This window comes from Aedes aegypti, unplaced genomic scaffold (genome assembly GCF_002204515.2).
Source record: "Aedes aegypti strain LVP_AGWG unplaced genomic scaffold, AaegL5.0 Primary Assembly AGWG_AaegL5_hic_scaff_1122_PBJ_arrow, whole genome shotgun sequence".
NCBI classification, from domain to species: Eukaryota; Metazoa; Arthropoda; class Insecta; order Diptera; family Culicidae; genus Aedes; species Aedes aegypti.
The window spans coordinates 1-20,398 of NW_018734540.1; the positions used below are offsets into that span (position 1 = coordinate 1).

At 40.7% G+C, this 20,398-nt stretch overlaps 1 protein-coding gene across 1 annotated transcript; it reads right to left on the reverse strand.

The window, feature by feature from the left end:
- Window positions 1–5: 5 nt before the first annotated feature.
- On the reverse strand, window positions 6–11,339 carry LOC110680255 (Down syndrome cell adhesion molecule-like protein Dscam2; the record flags this gene model as incomplete). The annotated part of the gene is made up of 5 exons (XM_021856070.1): window positions 6–270; window positions 9,065–9,201; window positions 9,450–9,577; window positions 9,731–10,348; window positions 11,132–11,339. Coding segments are annotated over 5 exons (1,356 nt in total), but the record flags the coding sequence as incomplete, so codon positions are not given.
- Between the last annotated feature and the right edge of the window lie 9,059 nt (window positions 11,340–20,398).

Genomic DNA, 20,398 nt, shown 5'->3' on the forward strand with positions numbered 1-20,398 from the left:
TGTTTCTGCTTGTTCTGAGCCATACATGTGTAAGTCCCGGCATCTTCGGTCCTTTGCAGCTGTTCGATGATTAGCGTTCCATTGTTGTATGCTCGCTGGCGACGATTTATGGGCAGTGTTTGACCGTCACGTTCCCAGTGTATCTTATCGATGGGATACCCCGCCACGGGACATTTAACAACCAGGTCACTACCTGAAACGCCAGTTATTTTAGGCATCTCTCGGATATATGGAAGCCCGTAGACGTTCACCTTGGCGCTGTGTGAAACTCTGGAAAAAATAAAGAAGAATAAACCTTCATTAGTGATATTGAAACTATATTCATAGGCACTTAAAAAGACGCGGACAACGTTTTTAGTCATTTAGCTTCACATACTGTAACTTAATACTGTACAATGTACAACCGAACAATGCTTTAGATCATATTGGAAACTAATTTTAATGATGTGATGTCGCGGATTTTTGATAACTCAAGTGTTCATTTCAGTCGTTTTAGCTTTTTATTAATAGTTCAAAACTGAGAGCAGAAAAATATTTCCATTGAAATGAAAACAATTTTGCTATCATTCGAGAGTAACATTTGCAGAACTCCACTGAGATTAATACATATTTTTGTTTCAATGGCGACATCCGGAAATGCTCTTCAGGTATCAGAAACCCGGCTTCCAGAGTGCACGTCTCCCGCCAATGTGTCATCGCAATATTTGGAATAAGAGGATGTACTTGAAATCAAATTGCGACACATTACAATTATTGACAAATTTTGCATGTCCAAGCAATCATCTTCAAACTTGCATTGAAGAAAATAATACATGTTATGAAATATTTTCCCATGTTTGTTTTATTCAATTTCATTTCCATATCCAAATTCACAATATTAATTAGGTCCTAATACTAACTCAGACCAACTTTTTTTGCGTGGCAGCCCATTTTTTCTTCATGTCTTCCTCCGATTTCACTTCCCTTATGATGCTTCCAAAGTGCCTGCTTCATGATGGCCCAGTACTTCTCAAATGGCCGCCAGTTCCGGTGTGTTCGGGGGATTGAGATGCTTCGGCACGAAATTGATCTCCTTGTACCACTCCAAAACATTCTGTCTCACCTGAAATATTTAGAGCAGGTTTCCGGAACCGAAGATTATAAGCTCTGGTTCTCTTATCATGAGCTTTGGCTAAGTTTTGACGTACTATTCTCTGAATTTGATCATCAATTTTTAATTTTCTATCTACTCTAAAATCATATAATATATGTTTGGATATAACGGCACGGTAAATGGCTGGGCATGGCGTACCATTGGTACCTCGCGTACCAGCAGGAATAAAATAGACCCCTTTGTGCGGTCCTTAGCCTCTTGCACAGCAACTCCTATCCCTACCTCCTCGTGGTACTGGCCGGGGTACGAGTAATCTTGGGGAAGATCGGGTACTCTCCGATGTACTGAAGATCCACGGTTTCGAACATCGTAGCGCTCTAGGAAGTGTACTGGACAGGAGCAATGGTGCGAACGCTTAAAGATAATCATACCATCTGTGGTACCTTGCATCAATAAACCTTGGTCAACAAGGTAAATACATCTCGTTACTGGGTAAAGGGTAATGCAGAATTGGTGCTGCAGGTTTAGAGTGTTCTTGTTGCTGTGCGCGGGAAGCGGAAAGGCTTGGAAGAGCGATGGAGATTGTGGAGTGTAAAGAATAGTGTTTAGCAGTATCCGTGTTTGTTGCGTTAAGTGGAATACCGGATGATGAGGTTATCACACCATCTACCAGAGCTGCGGCAACACACGTGAGCTGGGAACAGATTTTATGCTGATGGGTGAAATGCAGAGGCGCGTGATTGGGTGGTGGCCGATCAATGAACGACTGTGCAATAGCCTGGGACTCGGTTATATGAAAAATTTAGATTCTCGCTCCAGTCCACTTTTTGGATTGCATTTAGGCCCCATAAGAACTGTGCAAAATTTCAGCTCGATCGGAGAAACTATATTTCAGCGCCAGCCGTTCAAAGTTTGTATGGGAAAACTTACTTTTGCAAAGAAAAATCGCCAGAGGCCGCCCATTGACCTCTATAAAAATTCTGAATAAAAATACATATCGAGGCCTGTGTTCAGAATTTTTATAGAGATCATTGGGCGACCTCGGGCGATTTTTCTTTGCAAAAGTAAGTTTTCCCATAGTAAATCCCATACAAACTTTGAACGGCTGGCGCTTAAATATAGTTTCTCCGATCGAGCTGAAATTTTGCACAGTTGTTATGGGACCTAAATATAATCCAAAAAGTGGACTGGAGCGAAAATCTAAATTTTGTCCCACACTACTGTGCAAGTTAAGAATCAAACTCCAACTTCAGCATTACACTATGGGCGGTTTCCATACAGACTGACGGCCAAAAATATTTTTTCCATCTCATGTCGTATACATGAGTTTTATGATACAAATTTGATGTTTTATTTTCAAAAACAAGTTTTCGAGACTAACTTTTGAATAGGGCCTATAGCGAAATATTAAACTTTGTTGCTTAAAATGCATATAAGCAATTTATGCAATTAACGTTGTGCAAACCATTATAAATATTAAAACTTACATAGAAATGATGATATGAATGATTTAGCGAAATTCAGTTATTTTCTGAATTAGGTTTTAGCTGTTTTCAATAGAAAATGGTTAAAAATATTGGAAAAATTCAAAAAGCCTTAAATTAAAAAAGTGCAAATTTGTGCAGCTAAATTCTTCACGATCCTTTTGTTTACATCTCAAAGTACCCTTGAAACTGAATCTAAGCCTGGGACAACTTGGGACAAAAAAGTACTCGATGTGTTAACTATAAGCTTATTCGATTTTTTTAACCGCTTTATAAAAACATCATAAAAGCCACTATTTTAAAGCTATTTTTTATTTTTTTATATATCTAGGAAGCTTTTTATGTATGCTTTCAAATGGTGTAAAAACATTTTACGTAAGTATTATCGAAAAAAAGTCGTCATTTGAGTCATTTGAGTAAACCATAGTTTTTGTTAATAAAAACAAGTTTTTCTCCATAGGCTCAACTTTGGCACCTCATATCTGAGTGTGCAATGCAAATCATGCCCTAATATTTTGGGGATTTCTTGGCAGACATGTTTACAATGAAATGGCGAACAAGCATTGAAATTTGGGGCACATCACTTTTTTGATTATTGGCCACCTGATAGGCCATAGTGCATTATCAACGTGCATAGCCCACACAAGGACGCATTTTACGCGCAGCTCGAACGCGAGTACGATCGCTGCCCAAGCTACGACGTCAAGATCATCATAAGAGATTTGAACGCTCAGGTTGGTCAGGAGGAGGAGTTCAGACCGACGATTGGAAAGTTCAGCGCCCGAGAACGACCTACGACTGATAGATTTTGCCACCTCCAAGAATATGGCCATTCGTAGCACCTATTTCCAGCACAGCCTCCCGTATCGGTACACCTGGAGATCACCTCAGCAGACAGAATCGCAAATCGACCACGTTTTGATCGATGGACGATACTTCTCCGACATATCCGACGTCAGAACCTATCATGGCGCTAACATTGACTCCGACCACTACCTGGTGATGGTGAAACTGCGCATAAAACTATCATTCATCAACGATGTACGGTACCGACGCCCGCCTCGGTACAATACAGCGCGACTGAAACAATCGCATGTCGCCAATACGTACGCGCAGCATCTTGAGGCAGCGTTGTCGAATGAGGACGAGCTCGATAGGGTCCCCCTTGAGGACTGCTGGAGGACAGTCAAAGCAGCCATTAACGACGCTGCCGAAAGCATTGTCGGATATGTGGAACGGAGCTCAAGAAACGATTGGTTCGACGAGGAGTGCCAGGAGGTTTTAGAGGAGAAGAATGCAGCGCGGGCTGCAATGCTGCAGCATAGTACGCGGCAAAACAAGGAACGCTGCAGACTGAAGCAGAAACAGCAAACCCGCCTATATCGGGACAAAGAGCGCCGCCTGGAAGAGGTGGAATGCCATGAGATGGAGTTGCCCTACCGTTCTCAAGAAACGCGGAAGTTCTATCAGAAGCTCAACACATCCCGCAAAGGCTTCGTGCGGCGAGCTGAAATGTGCCGGGATAAGGATGGGAGCATCTTGACGGACGGACGCGAGGAGATCGAAAGGTGGAAGCAGCACTACGATGAACACCTGAATGGCGCAGAGAACACAGTCAAAGAAGGTAAGGACAGCGAAAGCGATTGCTACGGCAGCACAGCGGACAGTGGAACCAACTAGCTCCCACGATGCGGGAAGTTAAGGATGCCATTCAACAGCTCAAGAACAACAAGGCCGCTGGAAATGATGATATCGGAGCTGAACTCATCAAGATGGGCCCGGACTGATTGGCCGCTTGTCTGCATCGGCTGATAGTAAGAATCTGGGAAACGGAACAGCTACCGGAGGAGTGGAAGCAAGGCGTGATATGCCCTATCTACAAGAAGGGCGATCTACTGGAGTGTGAAAATTATCGTGCAATCACTATTCTAAACGCCGCTTACAAAGTGCTATCCCAGATTCTCTTTCGTCGTCTATTACCTATAGCAAACGAGTTCGTGAGAAGTTATCAAGCAGGTATCATCGACGGCCGCTCGACAACGGACCAGATCTTTTCCGTACGGCAAATCCTCCAGAAATGCCGTGAGTACCAGGACCCTGCGCACCATTTGTTCATCGATTTCAAGGCGGTATTGACCGTAAAGAGCTACGGAAGATCATGGACGAGAATAGCTTTCCTGGGAAGCTCACAAGATTGATAAGAGCAACGATGGACGGTGTGCAAAACTGCGTGAAGATCTCGGGCGTTGTTCAATATTGCGCTTGAAGGAATCATGCGGAGAGCCAGACTTAACAGTCGAGGTACGATTTTCACGAGATCCGGACAATTTGTTTGCTTCGCGGACGACATGAATTTTATTTGGAGTAAATTTGAAACGGTGGCAGATTTGTACACCCGCCTTAAAAGCGAAGCAACAAGAGTCGGGTCAATGGTGAATGCGTCGAAAACAAAGTACATGTTGGTTGGCGGAACTGAGCGTGACAGGGCCCGCCTTGGAAGCAGTGTTACGATAGATGGGGTTACCTTCGAGGTGGTGGACGAGTTCGTCTACCTCGGGTCCTTGCCGACGGCTGACAACAACGTTAGTCGGGAAATACTAAGGCGCATCATCATTGGAAGTCGTGCCTACTATGGGCTCCAGAAGATACTACAGTCATAAAAGATTCAGCCCCGCACCAAATGCACGATGTACAAAACGCTAATAAGACCGGTAGTCCTCAACGGGCATGAGACGTGGACTATGCTCGAGGAAAACTTGCAAGCTCTTGGGGTTTTCGAACGACGAGTGCTAAGAACGATCTTCGGCGGCGTACAGGAGAACGGCGTGTGGCGGCAAAGGATGAAAACCGAACTCGCTCAACTTTTCGGCAAATTCAGTATTGTGAAGGTAGCTAAAGCTGGAAGGATACGATGGGCAGGGCATGTTGCAAGAATGCCGGACAACAACCTTGTAAAGATGGTGTTCGCTACGAATCCGGTCGGAACAAGAAGACGTGGGGCTCAGCGAGCTAGGTAGATTGACCAGGTGCAATAGGACCTGGAGAGCGTGGGTCGCAGTCGAGGATAGAGAGAAGCGGCCATGAACCGAGTGAATTGGCGAAATATTGTTGGCGAGATTTTATCAAGATAATTGATGTAGGGGGACTGGGGGTAATTTGCCAACGTTAAGGAAAACAGAGATTTTAGATGTGAAAAACATTATTTTGTGCTCTTTTAGAATTATGGTCGGATAAACAAATATGTTTTCTTTCAAATAGTAGAAACAGCTATCCATTTTAGCTTTTCTGGGTTTTATAAATCATTTTTAAAAAAATTCTTACCTAACTGCATATGTATTGTTTTGCGGGGTAAAACGCCCCGCTTCAGTTCGGCGTTAGCCATGCTGTAAACGTACGCACACAATCATGCTTGTTTATAGGTTGCATACATCCGGGCGTTTGTTAAGATGTTATTGTTCAATAATAGTATACATGCTGATGCGAAAAATGTACATTTGTAAGGTTCCAAATTGCGCGTAATTTCAATATGGCATTACATTTGGTAGAATTTAAATGGATCATTAAAATAACCAAAACGGCCGCTATGGAAAGCATAGATAGCGCCACCGTAGCCTTGTGCGTTTGACAGAACAGCAATGATGTCACAATGTTAAATCCCATATACAGTGACGCCTTTGTTTTGGTGCGGTGAGCACTGACAAAAACTATCTTCAATGATCCATTCAAACGGCTGTTTTGGTGTTATGAAATAGGGGTGGGCGTTTTGCCGCACGAGTTGATTGAAGTTTAGCTCCTTTAATAAGCTTTTTAAGGACAAATTCAACATATTTTTTGCATTTTATACAAACTATGACAGTGCACAAGTTGGCTCTCGGCAATAGTTTCAGAAATTTTGTTATATATCGACCTAAAATTTGACTTTGAAGACCGCACAAAATTGCAACGAAAATAGCAAAAAACGTTTTTATACGTTTTTTACGATTTTCTTGAGAGAAACACATAAAAATATATTAAAAGAAGCATTTTTATCAATTTGATATAACCCTAGAGGGTGAAAAAAAGTATTCTAAACCACACCGTTCGTCCAAATCGAGGGTGGCGCGTTTTGCCCCCTATGGGCATACTACCCCCAGTTCCCCTGATTTACATTTTTCATTATTTCCATACGCTTGACAGTTCTCGACTACCATTCTTCCATGTGCTTGTGTTGGAAGTTTGAGAAATTTGAGCAACGAGCATCGTGCAATCAGTGAGTGGAATGCAAACATCAGTGTCGCCGTTCGGCGGCCAGTAAAATAAACTGAATGTTTAAAAAGTTGTTGTCTGTACTTTTTGCCGCTGGCGCCAACTGTTAGCATTTGAGAACGATGTAAACAGTCGTTACCCTATTCGATTCAGACAGTTTTTGTCAAAAATCGGTGAATTATCTGTGTTATCCTGGGAAAGGTTGATCTGGTTTCTTCAACAGGTTATTTGATTTGTCGATTATCGTCAGTAATAACTGAAAAAGAGTACACTTGAGCCCGTTTAGCAGAAAAGAATAGTACACAAATCTTTAAGGCAAAAAAGAGTACTTGTACTCTAAAAAGAGTACGTCTGGTAACCCTATGCAAAATAGGTGCAGGAAAAGTTTGGTTGCCGTGGACGCGTTTCCTGGAGCTGGCCGGATGATTCTACACCAGGAGATTCTCATTTGACACATTCCCGCATGTGCATCAGATTGTTTTGATTTGACGACAAGTCAGTAAAAAACATCAACTACTGAATAGTAGGTAATTGATTTTACTGACTTTTTGGTCTGTTCGGTAATGATGTAAAATTAGGTCTGACAGTTACCGTGGTTCAGTAAAAAGTAAAAATTGTTACTGAACCTCGGAAGTTTTCAATCAAAAAGCTGAAAGTTCGGTATTGTTATGGTTTACAATTCGTACCCAGTATAAAAAATTACCGAACAAGTAAATCGTGATTGAGTGTGAACCTTGAAATCAACGTTCTCATCTGGCGCAGAGAGAAACTTTGAATACAGAGAGGAGTAGGTACCATGTATCCTCTTCGCTCAGCGAGGCGATCTCCATCGAACGCGAAAGTGCGTCAGGGAAAACATTGTCCTTCTCTCTTCGATGTCCAATTTCAAAGTCAAAACCCTGTAGCTAGATGCTTCATCGGCTGAGGCGTGACGACGTGCGCCACTTCCCATTCATGATATGGGTGAGTGCGGAAGTGACGGTATTAACGAAAAATCGAGTGTATGCTCATTTTATAGGTTTCTTATTAGTTTTAATTACATTTAGTACATACATAGTTTAAGTTTAATAAAGCTTTAAGCGACTTCTTAATCTTACTGACAAACTAAACACATAATAGGTTTTTCTTTTTATTCTACAAATGGATTTAATGCCCCAATGGTAACAAGTCACTTGTCGATCTTTCACCATCAGGTCAGGAATGGAAGTTCTTTGGCTTCAATGCAAATTTAAGGAAACCTTCTTACATCTGGTGCATACAAAAGTCATAAATATCCATACTTGCCGTTAAAGAGAAACAAAGAATAATCAACTGTAAATTTTATCATTTTATCATTACACCAACCAATACTAAATCAAAAGAAAGCAAGTGTTTATTATCACTGAATACAATCATATATCGATGTCTAGCTTATGCCCAGCAAACATTTTGTCATTACTGTATTGGGTCTTGCGCGAGTGTTTAGATTTCTCTGGTAATTTGGACATTCCTCCAAGCATGATTTCGCTGCGACATTTTCCCCCGATTAGACTCAACGATTATCACAGTACGATTTATTGCGCACAAATCACACAATCGCGCACAGCAAGATCTGTTTAACTAGGTAAGCCAACTGGACAACTGTCAAATATCTGAAACAACCTATCTTATGACAGACACTGCGAAATTGTATGCGAGATTCGACTGTGATGATAAGAAATTTGGGGTGAGTCTAAATGGGTGCAAAAGTCGCAATACATTTGTATACATCATTCTTCTTAACTTTTGTTGCATTTAAGCTTTCACTGGAACCGAGCCTGCTACTCACTACTCACACACACCTGCTACTATTTCAACTATAATCATTCTGAGGATGCCTCCAGAGATTCCTCCAACAATTTCTCGATGAAATAATCTTAAACTCTCCTGATATTCATGTATAAAACTTGAATCATATTCTTAAAATAATTCCGCCAGTTTTGTACATATATTGCAGTTATTTTTTGTTGCGTTGCTTCAAAAAGACTCATTGTACATAGTTATGACAAATGAGCGAAAAGAAAATAAGCTGAAAATTTAAATCCATACAATCTTTTTCTTATAACCATGTACTTTAATGACAGAAATGATCCTGTCTGTCTCATCAACCATAAGATGTGTGGTATTGCACAAAACAGAATTAATGAATCCGAAAATATAATAATAAAAAACCTTGCCCTTCACTATATTATAATTTCAGTTTTGCTCCGTTTCAATAACTAACCTTCCTATACTATTCTGCGCCACACAGGTGTACTCTCCACCGTCCTCTTCCTTAACGTTTGAAATATTCACATGGCTGATTACGTCGTCGTGTATTGTAACGTATTGGCCAACCACGAAGCGGGAATTATCCGGTATCTGAGGGGAAATAAGAATATACAAATTGGTATGAAAATAAGTAGCTTATCGTCTGTGCTGTGATTTGTCCATTCAACCGAACTAAACCATCGCATGCTGGCATGGTTGTACATTTGTGCCGTGAAACGAGAAGAAGGAAAATAATAACGGTTTCACTGCCACCGAAGACCGGCGAACTGCGGGCAGATAAATCTTACGGCAGTCGTACCGAAGACCCAGGAGAGGAAAAGATAAGAAAATTATCTTACCGGAAAACCATCCAGCTTCCAGGTAAATTGCGGTGGAGGATTTCCAGTCCCAACGCACTTTAACGAAACTGTCGGGCCTGGTTGGAGAGTCTGCTCCGAAAACCAATAAAGTAGCTCCGGTGTCGCATCTGAAAGAAGATGTAAATAGAAATGAGCGCAATATGGTGAAGGGAGGATTTGTGGATGAAATTTACGAGTCAGTAGCAGAAAAAATGTCTTATTTTCACTGCAGGTACGTTGATTGGAAGATGTATACTAATTTGTACTTATTTCATACTCACCTCCCAGTTGTAGTTCTGCCGTGCTCTGGATTTGCTCCCATTCGTTGGACACGAAGCACTGATACATGCCCTGGTCCTCCTTATGTACGTTTTTAATCACAATTCGTGGCGTATCGGTATAGATTTCTATCCGACTGTCACGCACAATTGGCTTTCCGTTGTGCATCCACAGAACTTCGTGCGCGGGAAACCCCGAAATGATACACTGGAACTGTGCATCCTTACTAACATCTACGGTTTGTACTTGCGGCTGCAGGTGTGCTGATAAAGGAGCGGTAACGGTCAACGTCACCTGGATTGTCTCTTCGCCGGCCGTGTTGTTCACCCAGCAAAGGTACTTCCCGCTGTCCTCCAGGCGGGCTTTGGAAATTTTGAGCAATCCTGCCGAAACGATGCTGATCCGTTCATTTAACTGCAGGGGAATGATCTGGTCCTTGACCTCCTTGAACCAGCGATACGTTGGCACCGGGTGGCCTTGGGCAACACAAGGCAGCGTCACGTGGGCATTCACAACCACGTGCTTGAGTGAATGTTTTTCTACATTAATTCTAGGTTGTACTAGTCCTTTCGGTTCAGTCACTATCACTCTACCTGGATATGTCGAAAGTTGTATTTCTTCTGAAAGTAGGCAAAACAAAAGCGGATACTTAATTGAGCTTTTATTAATATTATGTTGCTACATTTTATTTGCCATAGCAGTTAAGAATTTTTACAGATGAGTTGATTTCACCTGCTTTTAAGATAATTGACATTCCAATGATTGTTGGTTTCTCACTGCTTGTAAAATAACATGCCTCTGATATATAGATCTCTAATGGTATGAAAATACCATTGTCTTTAGAAAACAACATCCGTATCTGAATGTTTCTTAAAGCATATTTTACTCCATACATTGCTCGTCAGCAAGAAAAGCTTCATTGTTTCATTTATATACCTTCTTTATTGTGGAGCTACTTCGCCTGTTCGAGTGGTACCGGGAAGAAGTGGAATGCATTAAACGAATGGAAAATGTGGCTCTGGTTGAGAGCTTTTATGGCTTTGTGCTCCGTAAAATGAAAACTAGTACTGGGAAAAATATCACCAGAGCAATTTGCATGCATAGAGAAGTCATCGGGGCACTCCGGGGGAACTGGGAAAAGAGAATTTCATTTCATCTGGTTCGTATTACACAGTGGCCCATCGGAACGACCCTGCAATGCTCCGAGCAGTTCTCCTACCACATTTGAACCGAGTGCTCTGCTTGACAATTTCAGGTAAATACATTCCATGAAGTAATTATTGATGAACTAAAAATATTATTTTCTTCCTGGGCATACCAGGGGTGCTGACATGTGTTTGAATATGTGTTCATACAATTATGGGGTGTGAGTGTCGATTTCGTTTCCTCATTAGTTGTCTTACCTGTTAGTCTATTTACAGTTCTGCAAGAATACGTTTTGTACGCATCACTTGGTCCAGCATTGTTTATGTACAGATCACCGTTCGACAGTACGATGTATTTGCCACCGATGTCGGTATTCGGGTATAGATGCACGCCGGTATCTTGCACCCAGGCTGTTACTACCACGTAATCCTGAATGTAGCTAGGCACCTGTAATGAAAAAATTACAATTTATTAATTATTTGTTATAATTAGACAGGGAATAGGCATAATGACTATTACACTTTCGAAGGATTTATTCTATTAGAGTATGGTCAACTATATATTACTCGATATTGAGGTGATCATCGAGACTATTGTTCTATAACTCGAATAGAATATCAGGTTATGGAGACTGTTACTCTTTTTTGATGTCACCGACAGCGATTTTCTGATAATTGAGTTTTCTGTGGGAGGGGCTTAATTTTTGACATACAGTCAACTCCATTACTCGTAATAAATGAATATCCAGTAATAATCTCAATATTGAACTCTCTCTTTTCAATCAATTATATAAATCTTAAACATATTACGAAGTTGGCAGTTTAAATATTTTGTTAACGAATCTCAGTATTAATATGTAAATGCTTTATTTAATTTCACCAGACATTTCAACTATGGATTTTGTTTTTTTTTTTCAAGGGAAGAGCGCAGTTTACGTTACAACTTTCGGTCGCATCCCCAAATAACGTAAACGATGGTTTAACATAAAATACGATTGAAATGAACAGAATCAAATTTCTTTTTTTTTGAATTGCCATGTACGAAGCTAATTTATGAAATATATTTAAACCATATTTTCTGGTCTTTACTGGCATTGGAACATTTTTTTTCTACATTCGTATATCTTAGCTTAGCTAAGCTTAGACTGACTGCACATATCAATGGTTGCTATTCCGTGATTGACCGAAGTCAGTGAAGATGCACACAGAATCAACTAGAAGTTCGGCTTGCATTGGCCAGAATCTTCTTGAGTGTGCATAATTCAGTGCCTCTATTTATACAGGGTCAATAACGGCGCCGGCCACGTCCTTGCAGTCAGATGGGATTGGGGAAAGGAATGTTAGTGTGTAATCTTTGCTATTTGGAAACCGTGTTTTCCTCTGCATCTCCACAAAGGGAGGGATGTTTGTTAGTGGGGAGGATCGTTGGATCACAGGAAACACTTTGATAAGCGATTAGACCATGATAAACGATTATTTGTAAGATATAAACATGCTTATCAATATAATGTATTCTATTGATATAAAAAATGTCCATGTAGAAGAAAATAATTAACGCTTGAAGCGACGAATCATTCAAAGTTTGTTGAACAAATAGCTCAGCGCAACACTTCTAGAAAGCATGTATTATCATATTTTACTCATATGAAAAGAAAAAAAAAAACTCGATTGGCTGGACCATCACTGAACACTTTTATGCCGACACTTACAGTGACGAACCATTGAAAGTTTGTTGAATAAAGTGAACCTTTTTTAAGTCTACACTTATAGAAAAGGGGTGTTTCGAAAAAAAATGTAAAACATAAATAATTTATAAATAAGGGTTTTATGCCGACACTCTCAGTGACGAACCATTCATAGTTTATTGAAAATTCGGCCCACCGTTGTAACGATTAAATGTGCATTCATACATATTTTACAGATTTGAAATAAAAGCATAAAACGAGCTCACCAATGGGTTACATGCATGCCCTGATTTGCTACTCACCACACCGTAACGCACATGCGCTAGTGTCTATGCACGAAAAACCGTTAATAGGTAACCAGAAAAATATTTGTAAGGCGAAATACATCTAACGAATTATTTCTCAAAATTGGAAACTATTTTCGAAAAAATAGTTGGTGGCTATCAAGCCTACCAAATATTTTTTCGATTAAAGCTTTCATTCACAAGATATTTGAAGTTAGATGCCTTTCTCCATACAAAATAAAATGAGAAAACTTCTGCTGATCAACTGTGGGCAACTGAGAACTAACTGAGAAAGAAAGCACTCTGGAGACGCAAGAAAAATAATCCTTTAGCTTTTCATGCAAAAGATCGCTCTGATGACACAAAACAGAAACATGACCACTTGAACTTCCACGAAGCCCTTCCCAGCAAAATGCGCGCTAGCCGAAAGAACGAAAAATAACATCAATGAGGAACGAAAACGACTCGTTTGCTCGGGCCATATTAAAGCCCTCGAAAACAAAAAAGGACGCGCAACCCCAGAGGAAAATAATGATACTTGCCCGGGCTTTCTCGACGCACTGCCCGGCAAAAAGAACGCGCAACCCGAGAGGAAAAACAAAATGACCTTTTTTTCTACATTCTCATATCGTGTGAAAAGCATAAAATTTCTATCTTTAACATTCTAAATAACGTGTTAAAAACGCGTTAAGTTTTACCGCTATATATTTGCAATAGAAAAAAAAAAGTTGGACAAGTAACTTACAAGCAACAAATTTACATTGGAACTAAATTGGAACTAAATTTACAAGCCAAGTTCTCAGGTTGATAAATGCTGGACATTACGCTGGGACATGGTTATATGAAAATTTGGATTCTCGCTCCAGTCCACATTTTGGATTGCATTTAGGTCCCATAACAACCGTGCAAAATTTCAGCTCGATCGGTGAAACTATATTTACGCGCCAGCCGTTCAAAGTTTGTAAGGGATTTATTCTCGGAAAACTTACTTTTGCAAAGAAAAATCGCCAGAGGTCACCCATTCGCCTCTATAAAATTTCTGAACACAGACCTCGATAGGTATTTCTACACTAAACAACATTGTCGAAGACTGTAGAGCAATCCGATGCTTGGGATAAAAGTTATTGAACAAATACTATTCGCAAATTTTCCCAACTTTGTTATTATTGTTATTCCTTTACGTGTTAATCAACGTTGCCTTGCTAATAGGTTTTCATTGAATCACTTTTTTCACAAGTGTCGGAGTGTTTCGTAGTCATCGGCAATATTCTTCATCGTAGAATTGTCGAATTGTCAACCGTCGTTTAATCACGGAGCTGGAGTTGAACGTACGACTTAAAAAGCGTTAGCACGATTTTCGTGTGGGTCGCGGTACCGACACATACTTCGCCGAGCTGGAGTGGTCGATACCGAATGCCAATGAGCACTGTTTGATAGCGTCTCTGGATTTGTCGAAGGCATATGACACCACTTGATGACACGGTATACTTCGCACCCTGAAATCATGGCGGATACGTGGTCGGATGATGAACCTTCTGCAAAGCTTCCTCTCGGAGCGAACGTTTCAGGTGTCGTTGGGTGGGTACAAGTCCAGTGAACAAAAGCTGAAAAATGGTGTGCTGCAGGGATCAGTGTTATCCGTAACGCTGTTCCTGGTGGCGATGCAGCCCATCTTCCAGGTACTGCCAGATGGAGTCGACATACTCTTATACGCCGATGACATCCTCCTCATCGTTAAAACGGCTAAAAGCGAAGGGCTACACACGAAATTGCAGGCCGCCGTGAAGGCTGTCTGTAAGTGGGCGATTTGCCATGTCTGCTGCCAAGTCGCATGTGTTCTACTTCTACTTCAGCCCAAACGCGCGTCGGGAGCCTGCGCAGAACATCATGGTTGACCAAGTCTGCATCCCGAAAACCAACCGACTGAGGGTTCTAGGGGTCACTCTGGACCGTACCTCAACATTCAAACCGCATTGCAAAATGGTCAAGAAAGCATGTGAGTCATGGCTGAAAATACTCCAGATGATCGGAGCAAAACTATTGCGAGGCAATCGGACAAGTCTACTACAAGTTGGATCGGCGTTGGTAACAGCAAAACTGACGTACGGTATTGGATTGGTAAGCCGAGGAGGACCAGCAATACTGCAGATCCTCGTTCCGGCTTATAACAAAATGGTTCGGTTTGCTTCTGGAGCGTTTGTCACTAGCCCGATAATTTCGGTCATGGCCGAAGCGGGCACACTACCATTTGAACTGCTGGCGGTTCATTGTGTAGTGAGGATAGCCATCCTTATTCTGACGAAGAACAGCCGTAACAACACTCTTTCCTTGATTCGACGCGCTTCGGAAAGTTTGGAAGAACTAACCGACGTAGCACTCCCGGCTGTCGACATTTCACATTGCTAGTGTAGTGGACCTCCCTTGTTTCATTAGCTCATAAATCATAACAACATGAGTCACGATAAAAGCGCACTCCAAACGGCAGTACGTGTGGTCAAGAAATTCCGAGTGATACGCTTGTTCTGCTGACCATCACTTACTGCCATATGCAGTGCGCCACAGTTCAACCGCGGTGCAATGAAATTAAATAGCTCAAATTACAACGCCACCTAAATATATGCAGAATAGCCAAATTACAGAACGTCGTTCCCGGGTGTCTACCTTTTGTCTCTCTTGCTCATGTATCGATTGAAGAAATCAATCATCGAACTGAAATTGTTTATATCAGCAATTATTACCTATTTAAGTCGTGACAATTATGAATAAAGAACAGTCTTGATTGAACCTAGAACCATGTGCTTTGATTATGATCCGAAGCTGTATCCAGCCTAGAACACCATAATACCAAAACACTTTGGAAGCACGGTGATCTCCGGTCTTCGTGACCATTAGTTAACACCACCGATGCTTCGCTTTCCTTGGTTCTTGTGTTGCTGTTACGTGTCTATGCCGGGTCTGTTTACAACGTGTGTCGGTCGGTCCTTCGAATAAGAGAACGGTACGGTCCGACCACGATACTAGATAGGGCGATTGTTCCTGGAATGAACAGAAGCCCTCGATTGTATGGGACGTGAAAAGGAGCATTCGTGCCGGTGACCCTCCGGATAAAGTCCACCCAGTCGTCCAGCAATTTCTGTCGACACGCATCCGCAACTCGACCGTCGTCTACACTAATGGTTCGAAGTGTGAAGACACGGTAGCAGCTGCTTTTTACAACAACGGCATCTCCGGAACTTTTAGCATACCGAAGGAGTGCAGCGTTTTCTCTGCAGAAGCGTAAGCGATCAGAAAAGCGTTTTCAATTCCAAACATTCGGAACCAGGTGGTGATTCCAACGGATTCGGCGAGTTGCCTGCAGGCCTTAGAGGCCGGATCTTCAAAGCACCCGTGGATTCAGGAGGTTGAGTACATAGTGCGAAACAAAAACGTTCGGTTTCATTGGATCCCGGGACATGGTGGCATAACCGGAAATAATGAAGTCGACTGCTTGGCCAACGAAGCTCGACAACAACCGGCTATCGACATCCCTATCCCCGGCGAAGATGTACTGAGAGCGACGAAAGCAGCCATACGGCACCGATGGGATTGCCAATGGCTTGGAATAAAAGATAACAAGTTGAGAGAAATCAAGCACGATACCAAGAGGTGGACAGAACGTGGCAATGCTGCCGACCAACGCGTGCTAACGAGGTTGAGAATCGGCCACACTCGGTTCACATATACTTTTCTTTCGAAAAGAAAATCTCCGCCTACCTGCGAGTGTTGTGGGGCCACAATCGATGTGCGACACTTTATTCTGCACTGCAGGAAATTCGAACACGAAAGAAGAAGATACGGCATCGATACGCTAAGCCTGAAAGAAGCCCTCGATGACAATCTAGAGAGAACTACGAGGCTGTTGAAGTATTTACATGAAACAGAATTGTACAAGACATTGTGAAAATCAAAAAATGAATTGCGTAATGTAATATAAATTAGATTGGACATTTTCACCGACACGAACACACCCCTCTTGTTTAAAGTGTCATTAATAAACACAAAAAAAATCATATCCAGGCACCTAATAAGGACCTCATGGAGCTGAGAAATCATCTTCAGTTAGAACTTTGTTCGGATACTGACACGTTTCAAAAACAGTCCTTGGATTTCTTGGACAATTTGAGTGGAACAGCTCCAGCTCCACGAGATATTTTGTTGAACCGCCGACAAGATGCTCGACATGTAAAATCGGTTCCCAAAAAAATACTGGTTAATGAGACGGCATCCTATGTAAGTTTCATAGATGCGCTAAACTTTCTATTTCGGAATCCTTGCAATAGAAAGCTTCTAATGGAATCGGAAGAAGAAGATACCCAATGTGTAAACGAATTAAGCTCATTTAAACCGGGAGAACTATTCAAAAACAGCATTTTTTCAAGCAAATCCACATTGCATCCAACATAGTTTGTATCAAGATGATGTTGAACTAGGCAACGCATTATGCTCGCGAGCTGGCATTAACAAAGTGTGTAATTTTAACTTGAAAATACAGAATCTTTCTGAAAAATGGATCGACCTCTAGTACAGGGTTTCTCAAACCGGTGGTCCGCGGACCCCTAGGGGGCCGTGACGAGCTCTCAGGGGGTCCGTGAAGCCATTGAGAGTTAGTGTTGTTTCTCTTGATATGAGGAATATGTTCCTAATATACACAAATTACGTAACTCTCCAGGGGGAGTGGGGGAGTAGGCTAAAGCGTTATGACTCATACAAAAAATTGAAATTTTTCACGTAAAAAGCGTTACGGACGAGGGTCCTAAATTTCTAATTTTAGCTTTACGTAATAAATGGACGCTGTCCAGTTGCACATTTTACGTCTTTCAAATATTTTTAAGCCGTAACCTTTTTTGTTTTATTCAACTGTGATAATACTGGGAAATTACCTTCAATGTCATTCTGTCGGCTGGCATAGCAAGCCAGAGATGATTACTTTACGCGGATTCGTTTTAGTTTAATTCAGTGCGATTTTAAAAATAGATTAATTCTTGGCAGATTTTGCCAGCTTCCTGGAAAGAACCTTCAAAAATTTCTTAGATCTTTGTTAGCTATTGGAAGTAGTGAACAAAGCAAGATTTTTCACAGCTTCTTCAAAAACCATTCGTGGAAGTCTTGTGAATTTTTAATTAAGTTTTCGAGTAAAAATTTTTGATCGATATTTGTCGCAGTTAACTTCAGTTTACTTCTTCGAAGATTCCTTACGGATATCTGACAAAGCTTTCGAAGATTTCCTGGCGAGTCTTTTGACAAATTCTCCCCTCAGCAGAATATAGCAGAGCTTAGAAGCCCATTGGCAAGTTTCTTAAAATATCCAATGCAAAGCATCCAGACCTGACGATTTTTGATGAAATCTTTGATCGTGTCATAATTTTTTTGATAAAAGCTTATTTTTATTAAATAACACGGTAGGGCGTGTTCTTGTAACTAGTTTGGCAAATTTTCATGCGTAAGTAACAGCTGTATCATATTTAAACTTTAATTTAAAAATGGGTTCAAATTTGAACCTTGACACTTTTGATCATGTTTGACGTTCACTTAGTTGACAAAAACGCCACATGGGCTCAACTTTTAACACTGGGGTTGTTCCTATCTGACATTTCAGAAGGGACAGGAAAAACAAAATAAAGTTGACTCTCTCTTACTCGATATTCCGTATCTCGATATCGAGTTAGGGAACCATAGTGAAAGTTGGTTTTCATGGCTAACTCGATGGTCCCTTGGTTCGCATTTGACTGTACACCCAAAATTTAAGCATAAATCGAGGGGTGTGACAAAACCTCATAAATCAGGAAAAATGTGTTTTGACCGTAAACCAACGAAATGCATGTGAATATTGAGTAGGTATGTGTTTTTGGCCTAAACTTAAGCGTTTGGTACTAAAATTGGGACAGGGGATTAGGACTCTATTGACTCCTGGGAATATTTTTGTTGAGAAGCTAGTGCGATTTAGAATATTGAAGAATGTATATTATTATTTGCACTTTTGTTTCACGTCGGCAGAATATTTTTTAAGCTACTGAGTTTATATTTTTGCTAAAAACCGTTGTTTTTAAGTAACATTTTAATTTCCAAGTTTCGGTCGAGAAAGTTCACCGTCTTAAAATGAATCTTTGTTGTCCCAAGTTTTTCGTTACTCTATTCTAAAACTGGACATAAATGCGGTTTACTGCAGAGTTTCAGACCTTCGGATGCAAAAAATCCACAATGTTAAAGTGAAAGATGGAAGTGCCCAAGGGGTTTCTTCTACTTGCCCTGCATTTTTTTTGTTGGATTTTGTCAATATTGTTTATGGTGGTTATGGAGTATGACAAGGATACTTTTGAAAATATGCTAGTAGCCAGAAATCTACATTCCTGGCTCAATTATGAGTAAACTCCTCCAAAGAATCATAGCAAGATTCTTGAATTTCAAGAATGATTTCAAGAACATTCACCTTTGAGGGTCCGTGAGTCGTTTGTAAAGCTTCAAAGGGGGTCGCATTACTGAAAAGGTTGAGAACCACTGCTCTAGTAGGAGATCTTAAAAAAATCAAGGTGGGTATTGATGTGGGTTGAAGCTAACAGTGTAACGAGCCCCAGAATTACCATATTACTGACAATTATAACCTTGATGGAATGATGAAATGGATTTAAAATTTTATGTACCATGACCCCACAGTTATGGATCAAATAGTGTGGAGTCCAACCTATAAAATTCAATAAAACGACATGGAAAACGTAAAATTGTAATATAAAAGCACGAAATTGAATCGTTTCAAATTGGAACTTCGGTTAGTAAACTGTTTTGAGTGTAATATTTACATAGGATTGCATAAAAATTAAAAATAGTATCGGTTCCTGAAAACCATATTATGGATCAATTTTCATATTATGGATCAAAATGTGACATATTACGGATCAGTGCGCAAAATCAAGAGATTTTCAACTCAATGCATCTGTATTGCATGGTATAGCGAATGTTAACAATGTGTCATATATTACTGCAAAAAATAGCAGTGTTAGAGCTGGAAACAAGGGTAAAATGGCCTTTTTTGTGATACTGCATTGTAGTAACTGAAACATGAACTGTTTTCGCTATACACCAAGTTTACCACCCATTTTTGTCTGCTAAAAATGAAATTTACAAACCTTGATGTTTTATTAGTTTTATCCTTAGTGCTATTGTCTGAAAATGTCGAATCCAATGCACAAAATAGCAGAAATCTACATTCTTTGGAAGTGACCCATAACCGTGGTAAACGATCATTTCTTGGTCCATATTATGGATCACTAGTTAGAAGTGCTAATATTCGATATTTAGAATCAACAATCAAGAAAAATGTTTTCCAAAGATGAATTCATACTAAATCGAAGCGAACGAGCATAAAATATGTTATAACATTTGAATTTTACCACCTGTGGGAGCTTATGAATGCTGACGGCACTTCTTACAGAAAACGACCATATAATTGATAGCTGTGTGGTACCAACTAAACATTTGTCAAATACACCGTTATTTAGCGGTCGAATGTTGTGCTTAACATT